The following is an 11,446-nucleotide window of genomic DNA, read 5'->3' on the forward strand; positions in this document are numbered from 1 at the left end:
TCACGTTTTCACCAGAGCGTAAAGCTCAACTCTGGACACACTTGACACTGGACTTAAGGACTGTTGTAGTAATACCAGATTCCAAGTCCATTTCTTTTGAATTGGTGAACTGTACACATAGGACTTAAACAGATTTATTTGGGTTTAATTTAAGATTTTTCTTTCTGTCTTTGTATCTAATAAACTATTTTTCATCTCTTTCCCCAAGGTTTTCAAACAGCTGGAAATTCATGAATACTTCACATTTTCATTTGAGTTTGAAGATTATAAATTTAGAATTTAAAAAAATTTTTTTCATTTAAAAATAGAACACTTGCAGTGAATTTAACATGTGCAAAGAAAGACATTTGATTTTGTTGGTAATTCAGTAAGATAACTAATGTGTACTTCAAAAATACAGGTAATTTTAAAATTTTAGAGTGAGCACTGTAATAGCCCCAAGGTTTTGAATCTTTTAAAAATAACATTGCTATCTAAGAACTGTTTTCCCCTTCTAGTCCAATACAAATTTTAATGATAATATTGTGGAATAGAAATGAGAGTATATCCAAAGCTTTGTTCATTTCTGGGGCATAACTCCTTTTTCATAGAAAATAGACTGTACTAGGCATAACTTGTTATATGTCTAATTTACCATAAATATTTTTTTAAATTATTTATGTGTGATCCTACTCAACAGAAAACTTGGGAGAGTTAAGTAAGCTAGATTGAGGCTGTAGTTGCCAGTCTAAACTCCTTTAGGTCATATTGATTAGATCACTCAATTACATGTAAAGGTTGATTCATTAATTGGTATTTCTTATGTCTGTCTTTTCTTTCCAACTACATTCCAGGACTTTGTAACAGAGATCCTCTTCTTATTTTCCCCTGTATTCACTGTAACTCTTAGTGCAGCATTCTGCATTATAGTAGATAGTAAATATTTGTTGATTGAAATAATTGGGAGAAAGGAAAGCGAGCAGTTAAAAAATAGAGCAAAATTACTCTAAAGTACATTTCTTCTCATGTCATTTAATTTTTCTTGACTCTAATATTGTACTGACTTCCATGGAAATGTCTTTGTGTTCTCTAAATCAATTTATCAATCATCTGCTGAAATATCAACGAATGAAATTTTGTTTACATTTCTTTGAGAAAAATGGTTTCTGTAACTTAGCTGATTTTTTCAAGAAACGCAGCTGGTTGGCAATATTTTATCTATGCTCTACCAACCCAAAAATATTTTTGTTGTTGTTAAAAACAACAAAATATTTTGTTTTCATTTGAAACACACTTTTAACACAGTTGGTCACAATAGAATTTATTACATCTGAGGATACATATTATCTTCAGTTTTCTGAATACTTGTCTGATTTCTAGCCCATATTTTTATAGATGGATTTACTTTAGACATTGAATCTATTGTCTTAAATTATAGGTTATGGTTATGTTAGATGAATGTTGTTCTCTACTTTGATTTGTAATCAGAGAATAAAATATTTTCACTTCAATATTGTATGAAACCAGCGGTAAAAATCATTGACAGTCTTGCAGATGGTCCTGCTTTCTTATTAAGGCTATAACTTAGTGATTATTTTATTACTATTAACATGAATAAATCAAAGTTTTTCTCATTACTTACTCGTCATAATGTAGAGAATTAAGAGTGGTCTCAAAGATACTAAGTCTGAATAAATGGTAAAATATTCATGTTAGAACTATATTATTCAACAAAAACTACATTTAGGCACTTCTCTTAGCATGTGATGGAGATCACAGATACAAGGATACACCACACTTGATGGAAGATTTGCCATTTTCGTTAGATTATTTTCTGATAATCCATATTGTAGTTTGTTATTGCTTTCATCTTAATTGTGGAGTAAATTTATATTCTGCTTATGTTATTAAAAATCTTTTAAAACGTACTCATTTCCAAAATTCATGTTGTTTACCAGTAACAGGGGGTATCACGGAAGAGCAGTTTCAGACACATCAGCAGCAGTTAGTTCAGATGCAAAGGCAGCAACTTGCCCAGCTTCAGCAGAAACAGCAATCTCAGCATTCCTCGCAACAGACACATCCAAAAGCACAGGTAAACTGCTCTTTTCGTCATAGTTATGTCTGTTTCTTTCATCAGTATGTAGTTTTATTCCATTTTAGTCAAGTCAGATACCAAGAAGATAATCTTGGTTTTGCCATTCTTGATTTGGTGGCTCTAACCTGAATTTCTTTTCAGTTAATGTACGTAATTTTAAGTGACTAGCTTATAAACTAGTCTCTTAATACTTTGAGAAGAGTTCTGGAGCCAGATACGGTATTTTAAATTTTTTGAAGGGTTGTTGAGAATTTATAGAAGTAATTATATATGCAGTTGTAAGAATCATTCTCCACCTCTACTCCCCCAAAGAAGATTTTTTTGAAAGTTATAACTTTCCTAACCACTTCCTAAACTATATGTTTAAGTGCCATGTGGATGTGCTTCATAAGCTGGGCAGTAATTCAGTTGAATTGTGCAGTATATTAACAGCATAATGCCTTGCCATTGTGAATCACATTTTCCTGTTGAAGAAAATTGCAGCCAGCCAGGCACGGTGGCTCACGCCTGTAATCCCAGCACTTTGGGCAACTGAGGCAGGCAGATCACTTGAGGTCGGAAGTTCGAGATCAGCCTGGCCAACATGGCAAAACCCTGTCTCTACTAAAAATACAAAAATTAACTGGGCATGGTGGTACATACCTGTAAGCCCAGCTACTTGGGAGACTGGAGCATGAGAATCACTTGAACTCTGAAGGGGAAGTTTCAGTGAGCTAAATCGCGCCACTGCACTCCAGCCTGGGTGATGGAGTCAGACTGTGTCTCAAAAAAATAAATAAATAAATAAATAAAAGTTTTTAAAAATGAAGAAGAAAATTGCCACTAAGGGAAGTTATTTGTAGACACCACTAAATAAAGATGCTAGAGATAAGAATAAAAATACTTCATAAAACCATAATTGCCAGAAGGAACCAGCCTTGCCAACACCTTGATTTTAACCCCATAAGCTTCATTGTGGACTTCTGGCCTACAGAACTATATGATGATAAATTTCTATTTTAAGCCACTAAAAACAAAACTAAGAAATCTTATTTCAAATTTGAACCACCTGAAAAACATAAACCTTGCATTTTAGGTCTTAAATTTTATTGCTCTATAATTCTAAAACCACTTCTAAAGTAGTAACTGAGATTTACTCAATCTTGGTTATATTTTGTGAGCTCTCAGGCTAGAATCTGCCCGTTGTGGTTCAGCCCATTCTCAAAGGGTCAGTACACTGACTTTAAAGATCCTGACTCCAGTAACATGAGTATCTCAGTGACTTTGGAGCCCAACACTCCTGTGACATCCAGGTGTATCTGGGACTTGCTCAAGGACTAGGGCTGTAGGACTTAGTAACCAGTTTTATACAGAATGAAGGAGGAATGGCTATTTAATTTTACTTTGTTTGCTTTTTCTGAGTCTCTTGGTTAACCAGCCTAAAGTAGTTTCAGCCTGTTTCAGGGTTAGGCCAAGATAGGTTTTCACGTTGTGACAAAAATATCTATTAATTATATCTATGATTTCATTTTATCCAAGTATCTAGTTTGTCAAGCATTTTTAAAAGCATTCATTACTATTTACTGGAAAAATTAATAGAACATTAAAGCCTTGGGTTATTTAATCTCTAGTTCTTTCTCAGAAATAAATTCCCAGTTTTTGTTCACTTCCCTGCTTCATTTACCAAAAATCGTCTATGGAATCCTAGATCTCTTAATCTAAACACTTATAATTGTTCAAGGTTAGAAAGGCAACAGCCTCTTGGGTTTGCCCCATCCCTTAATATGTTCATAAAATTACATCTAAAAATTAGAGAATTTAACTTTGTTCATTCTATAGGGCTCAAGCACCTCTGACTGTATGTCTAAAACACTTGACTCAGCAAGCGCCCACTTTGCTGCATCTGCAGTGGTCAGTGCACCTGTTCCAAGTCGCAGTGAGGTAGCCAAGGAACAGAACACTGGCCACAACAACATAAACGGTGTTGTCCAGCCTTCAGGTACAGCTGGGGTTTCACATGGTACCTACTTTCTTGAAGTTGTAACTCAGTAATTGGGAGTGTGGTTTTTGTTTTTTTATCCAAGGAGAAAATGTGTATAAGAAGTCAATCAGGACTCTTTAGGATTTCTTTGGAAAGATAGGGAGAAATAGCTAGATGTTTCTAGAATTCACATAGAATCTACTCCTTGTTTTCTCCCTCATCCATTGAATACATAACCTGTGTAACACTCTACCCTTCCTGGTTTCATTCACATACTGTCAGTTGCCTCACATCTTAGGAAATCTGTTGAGCTAACCATCCCCATTGAATCATCCATGCATTGATAAAAAGGTGAAATATAACCCAGGACAGTAATAAACTGGAAATCAGGTTTGCCGTCCCACTCTTACATACCACTCATAGGCATACTTCCTCTGGCTCCCCCGCTTTAGATAGAGTATTGCCATGAAACCCTGTCTGCTTCTTGGTACCTTGAGTCCGCAAAAACTTGCTGTTCCTATCATCCTTCAGCTACCTCTCAGACCCTAGGATTTTCCATTTGCTTTTATATATACTCATGAGCCTGATTGTCCATTTTTACTAATATTCATGCATGTGTGCATTCTTAGGGAAACCCAACTGTCATTTCCATCTGTCCTGTTATACTTAACTCCACAGTTGCCAGATACAGGCGGCAGGATACTTTGCAAAGCTCTTTTTTGTAGACCAGTAGAAAGAGGTTGTTTAGGGGGTTGTAGCAGATTAGTACATTCTACTTAGTGATCAGAAGCTCCCTTTGGAGAGATCGGTGTGTGAAAAGTTAACTTGGCATTCAATTCAAATACAAATATTTGTATTTATTTTTATTAAACTTCTAAAAATAGTTTTATTGATGTCTCATGATACTAATTGAATGACTTTTTTCTTTTTCAGGAACCTCTAAAACATTATACTCCACCAATATGGCTTTATCATCTAGCCCAGGGATTTCAGCTGTACAACTTGTAAGGACAGTTGGCCACACCACTACAAACCACTTAATCCCAGCATTGTGCACAAGCAGTCCTCAGACACTTCCCATGAACAATTCCTGCCTGACAAATGCAGTGCACCTCAATAATGTCAGTGTTGTTTCTCCAGTCAATGTGCATATCAATACACGGACTTCAGCACCATCGCCAACAGCCTTAAAACTTGCCACAGTTGCTGCCAGTATGGACAGAGTGCCAAAGGTTACTCCCAGCAGTGCCATCAGCAGCATAGCAAGGTGTGTGTGTGTGTTTCAGTGATGAGAACCCTTTGTGCTGGCTGTCCTGTGGGAAGAAAAAGACTTTTTTTTACACTGCTCAAGCAATAGGTGTTTATTGACAGACTTGATTTTCAATAGATACTGAAGATCTGTATAAAATTCTGTGACTTAGTTATTTGTTTAAGGTGCCTAGTAGGATGCTTAAATGCCGACCTAGTAGGATTATTAGAGAAAGGGAGAGTAGTAGTAGAGAGAGAGAAAGGAAAAGAAAGAAAAGGACATCAAATTGTCAAACACATCACAGTCTATGTTAGAAGCTTCAGTTACTTTTCCCCCCTCCCCCCCACCCCACCCCCAAGATGGAGTCTCGCTCTCTTGCCCAGGCTGGAGTGCAGTGGCGCAATCTCGGCTCACAGCAAGCTCCGCCTACCGGGTTCAAGCGATTCTCCTGCCTCAGTCTCCCAAGTAGCTGGGACTACAGGCACTTGCCACCACACCTGGCTAATTTTTGTATTTTTAGTAGAGACGGGGTTTCACTATGTTGGCCAGGATGGTCTCGATCTCCTGACGTGTTGATCCACCCGCCTCAGCCTTCCAAAGTGCTGGGATTACAGGCGTGAAGTTACTCTTGTCTGGTGTTTTATAGTTTAGGCAGTCTGGAAGATGAGAGTTGTTATGATTAACTCCGTGCCAGAGTTTAGGTTTCACATCCAAATTTGTATTTTCTTTAGCATCATACACAAAGGGAAAGTAAATTACTTTATGTATATTAAAAATGAGAATATTCTAGGATTAATGTACATCTATAATATATTTTAGAATGTTTTTATATTTCTGTCTATGACACTAATACAAGGAGAACAGTGAATCAGAAAAAAATTGATTTGCATAGGTTAATACATGATCTTAAGCCTATAGAATTAAACTCTAGTGGAAAATAATTTCAGTAATACTGTGCTCCTAATGATTATTCTTTTTGAGTGTCATATGCTTCATCTCTCAGGAAAAAAAAGGAAAACTTGGTTTGTCCTGTGATACATATTTCATAAGTAATTTCTCATTGGCTTCTACTGAAATGTTATGTTAAATTATTATCTTTCCTAAGTAGATAGCTATAATAAGGCCGGGCGCGGTGGCTCAAGCCTGTATCCCAGCACTTTGGGAGGCCGAGACGGGCGGATCACGAGGTCAGGAGATCGACACCATCCTGGCTAATACGGTGAAACCCCGTCTCTACTAAAAAAATACAAAAAAACTAGCCGGGTGAGGTGGCGGGCGCCTGTAGTCCCAGCCACCCGGGAGGCTGAGGCAGGAGAATGGCGTAAACCCGGGAGGCGGAGCTTGCAGTGAGCTGAGATCCGGCCACTGCACTCAAGCGGGCGACAGAGTGACACTCCGTCTCAAAAAAAAAAAAAAAAAAAAAAAAATAGCTATAATAAAAAAAAATTAGGAATTATTGGAATTTCTGAGCTGAAGAAAAATTTTTCTCATTCCTTTCTAGAAATCGTAAAAATGGGAATTGTTCTTGTGAAGTCATGTTTAGTTGTAGTTACATAACAATGTTTTTGTAAATACTAAGTGGTAGCATCAGTGTTCTAGAGAGTATTAATGTTTATTTTATTCTTTGCTTTATCATAGAGAGAACCACGAACCAGAAAGATTGGGCTTAAATGGAATAGCAGAGACAACAGTAGCTATGGAAGTGACATAACCTAAACCATGTGGCTCTGACCTGTGCTGACGGTGTGCAGTCATTCATATTCCAGCTGAATGCAAAAGGCACCACTCTGTGGATCACAGAGTGTAACAATGGACCTAAATGGACTATAGTATATTGGATGTTAAATCCATATATGATGTATATTTTGTAAAATTGGGAAAATCACTACCTTGTAAAATAGTTTATTTGTATCATCAATATTATTTCTGTTACTTGAATAGTAGATATTCATCATCATGCTTTTGCACTTGAATTTGCAACTGAATGGATTTTAAAAAATAATTCTTTAATGGGATCATGAGCATGAAATGGGATCCTGCATCACTTGTTTTAACTATTTATTTTGCCATGTTTACATTTTGTATCTTGTAAAAATAAATCCAACTTTGTGTCTAAAAAGTTAAAGATTCATAGCTAGGAAATGAAATTCTTGTAATTTTTTTCTAAAGGAACTGTAAAGTTTTCACTTGGTTCATTTTGTTTCACAATTTGACTAGATGGACTTTTTGGTAAATACTTTAGTGGCATTTCACTGTCAAATATGAAGTTCAAGGCAAAATAGTATTTTCTATTACTGTGCAGGGGAAAGGGATGGATCGATACATGCAAATTTAATGTAGTAACTCACTTTTCCATGTATTTTGAATGTATATTTCTATTTATAATACCAATTTATAAAAAATAATTACACAAAAAATGGAATAGGAAAAATTATGCATCTAGCACATTTAAACTGTGCAGATATGAAAATTTTTCGAGGATTACATTTTATCTGAAGGCTGCATATTTTAACTGGCTTTAAAACTGTAACACACCACATAAAAGATACTTTACCAGGTATGTATTGCATTATATCATTGCAATAATTATTGGAAGTCTAGATATCGAGCCATCCCAGGTGTTGGGAGGGGGGAGGGTTGTGGCAAGATTGTCTTTTCAATTTTGGAGAGTTTTCCTGTGGCTACAAGGCAAGTAACGGGTTGGAAAAAGTCTGACTGTAAGCGTTGGACACCTTCATAGTGTAGTGTTTTAGTGACTTTTTTTATACGGTTCTTGTAAATTAGATACGTGTAGTGGTGTTTCAGAATGTTTGTTTATGCACTAGTTCAGACAACTTTCCCTGTTACTTGTTCTTGATAAGTGAAAACTGCAGGGAAATAAAAAATACATATCAAAACATGGACATGCTGCATATGTGTTTATTTCACAATGTGCACACAGTATAAGTGAAAATTTAAGGGAGATGATAGCACTTAACAGCACTTTTCATGTTCACATGCTTTCCAAGCATTAATGAAAAGAACTATAGGAAGCTCATCTGTGGGCTCTATTGGGTTTCCGATAATCCAATATAAACTACCTTTGATATGAAAGTTCGTAAGATATTTTACAGAATGTAAGTAATTTGCAGTATCGCAGTCATTGAAATGTCATAAGTGAGCCTCATTTTATAAATAAAAGTTTAGAGTAGAATTATATTGCAAGGGGGTTTTGTCAAGTAAGTACTGGGAAATGTAAATATTTTTAATGAATACAATTAAAACCATTTCAAACTTACATAATTTTATACTTTACATTTTTTATATCTGCAGTCCTGAAAGTTGTAAATTGATATGTCAGTTGAATTAATGGGCCAAGATTTCTGGTGAAAGTGGTTTTTATTCAGGTCCTAAATGTGTAAAGCAATTTATGGTCAAAACCATAGAAAAAATATTAATTTTGTCTTGGTTGTGGCCTGATAGGATCCATGCTCGTTTCTGCCATACTACCTCTGGAGTTACTCATTGCTGATTATATAAAGGAAATAATTTTGGTTTGATATGTATTATGACTGTGTTCATTCTGCTTATAGTTGGATGTATCTCCTTGCTATTAAGAACTTAAAACAACTTTAGTGCCAATTGCAGAGAAAGCTTTTTTCCCCATTTTACTGAAGTAAAGCATGAAGTGAATTTGCCTTATGTGATATATATGTTATAAATAAGTAAAACAAAAGAACTATCCATTTGTACGGTTTCTGGAGGTGGTGGCAAGTCCAGAACTTATAAGACTGATGACCAATTGATTTGTTCCTTTTGAAGTAAAATAGAAACATAAGCCTTCCTTATTTTGTTGGTTGTAACTGTTTCATGGATGGCATTTCAGTTACGTACATACACATTTTCCATTGTTTTTCAAAAACTTAAGTGACATATATTTGTTTTCACTTTATTAAACTGAAGAATAGTCTATTTCTGCACTGGGCAGCACTGCTTTCTTAGTTTTCTCAGGAAATTAGTGTCCTCGGAGTCCAGTAAGCTTTCAGAATCCTTGGAGAATGTGTTTCTTTGGAATGGGTGGAGGTGGGTAAGTTTTTAAAAAATAACAGAATGGGTAACTCTTACATGGTAGGATATTCTTAATTCAGCATAGATAAGAACATTTTTAATTGTATTTTTCTTATTTCTCTACCTTCATAAAGAGAGTACACCCCCTTCCTTTCCCAATAATTTAGGGTCATTTTTATGATGTAGCTCTAAGTATATTTGAGGATTTCTTTTCTTTTGCAAAAGACCAAGGGAAAAACTAAAAAATTTATAGGGCACATTTTAAAACTATATACATAACACATATACACACGTATATTCTGGCTTTTTAAAAAATAGGAATGTATTTGCAACTGTGCTAGGTGTTCTATTACTAAGGTGGTTTTAAGGGTGAAGTGGGAGAACAAGGAGGACCAACATTTCAGAAACTTCCCTAGTATGTACTGCTGTATTTGAGTATGATGCTACACTTTTCAACAAATTTTGTTGATCAATAATATACTTGTGACAGAAGTGTTTTGTTGTTTCTTAACTGACTTGGCAAACTTCCAAATTTTAAAAGGTAAGGATATCTCAAGGAATTCTGAATATTATATCCTGTAAGATAAGTGATGCTTTTCATTGCTGACAGCAGCAGCATAATAGCTCACATCATGGGGCATGTAGTGTTCTCTCTTAATGACTTATTCATTTACTCCTGACAATCCTGTTTAGTAATATTATTTTTGCCATTTTAAAGATCAGGAAGATGAAGTTTAGAGAAGTTAGGTAACTTACTCTATGTCACATAGCTGTTAAGTTACTGAGGAGTTACACTTAGGAGTCCACACTTCTAACCACTGCCTTCTACCTTTAACATGAAAGAAGCCCTCCACAAAGAAGTATTTATTCTATTTCTCAGTCCACTTGTTAGCAGCATCCGTAGTAGTTCAGAATTTCATTTAGAAGACAGCCTCCCAACTATTACACCACAAGACTGAGTGAATTATATCCAACTGTGGCTTCTAGCCATCCCCTGAGGAAACCCAAGTACTCTCTTCTGCCTGCTGGACCTAGCCAGTAAGTGCTAAAGCTCTCAACACAAAGCAATGGGAGCAAGCAAGGTCTGGTCCAAGTCTTGGCTGATTTAGCTCTTTCCAGATCTGTTTCCCCACCTATAAGATGAGCAAGTTCTTGAAACTCCATGAAAGAGGCCACACTGAGAAACTTCATGGAAGTGCGCATGTGGCCCCGTGTGTCATTGGTTGCTTATTAAGGAAACAAATTATATGAGCTCTAATGCTGAGCATACAGTTTACAGCATATATGTATAAAAATATACACATATATACATATATATACACACTTTTAAGTTCTGGGATACATACGCAGAACATGCAGGTTTGTTACATAGGTATACAGATGCCGTGGTGGTTTGCTGCACCTATCGACTCGTCATCTACATTAGGTATTTCTCCTAATGCTACCCCTCCCCTGACCCCCCACCGCCCCAACAGGCCCCAGTGGGTGATGTTCCCCTCCCTGTGTCCATGTGTTCTCATTGATCAACTCTTACTTATGAGTGAAAACATGTGGTGGTTGGTTTTCTGTTCCTGTGTTCGTTTCCTGAGAATGATGGTTTCCAGCTTCATCCATGTCCCTGCAAAGACATTAACTCATCCTTTTTTAAGGCTGCATAGTATTCCGTGGTGTATATGTGCCACATTTTCTTGATCCAGTCTGTCATTGATGGGCATTGGGTTGGTTCCAAGTCTTTGCTATTGTGAATAGTGCTGCAGTAAACATATGTGTGCATGTGTCTTTATAGTAGCATGATTTATAATCCTTTGAATATATACCCAGTAATGGGATTGCTGGGTCAAATGGTATTTCTGGTTCTAGATCCTTGAGGAATCGCCACACTCTTCCACTGAACTAATTTACACTCCCACCAACAGTGTAAAAGTGTTCCTATTTCTCGACATCCTCTCCAGCGTCTGTTGTTTCCTAACTTTTTAATGATAGCCATTCTAACTGGTGCGAGATGGTATCTCATTGTGATTTTGATTTGCATTTCTCTAATGACTAGTGATGAGCTTTTTTTCACGTTTATTGGCCGCATAAATGTCTGTTTTTGAGAGGCGTCAGTTTATAT

General features: G+C 36.2%; 1 protein-coding gene across 1 annotated transcript in view; it reads left to right on the plus strand.

Moving 5' to 3' along the window:
• EPC2 (enhancer of polycomb homolog 2 (Drosophila)) overlaps window positions 1-9,108 on the plus strand; it is a 44,679-nt gene extending 35,571 nt beyond the window's left edge. Inside the window, exons 9-12 of the mRNA XM_011971457.1 lie at window positions 1,938-2,074; window positions 3,896-4,055; window positions 4,971-5,304; window positions 6,925-9,108. Coding sequence (XP_011826847.1) covers window positions 1,938-2,074; window positions 3,896-4,055; window positions 4,971-5,304; window positions 6,925-6,997 — 704 coding nt within the window. The 3' untranslated portion in view covers window positions 6,998-9,108. The remainder of the gene's footprint in view (window positions 1-1,937; window positions 2,075-3,895; window positions 4,056-4,970; window positions 5,305-6,924) is intronic.
• The last annotated feature ends 2,338 nt before the right edge of the window (window positions 9,109-11,446 follow it).

The sequence above is a fragment of the Mandrillus leucophaeus genome, unplaced genomic scaffold (genome assembly GCF_000951045.1).
Source record: "Mandrillus leucophaeus isolate KB7577 unplaced genomic scaffold, Mleu.le_1.0 Scaffold1225, whole genome shotgun sequence".
In the NCBI taxonomy this organism is placed as follows: Eukaryota; Metazoa; Chordata; class Mammalia; order Primates; family Cercopithecidae; genus Mandrillus; species Mandrillus leucophaeus.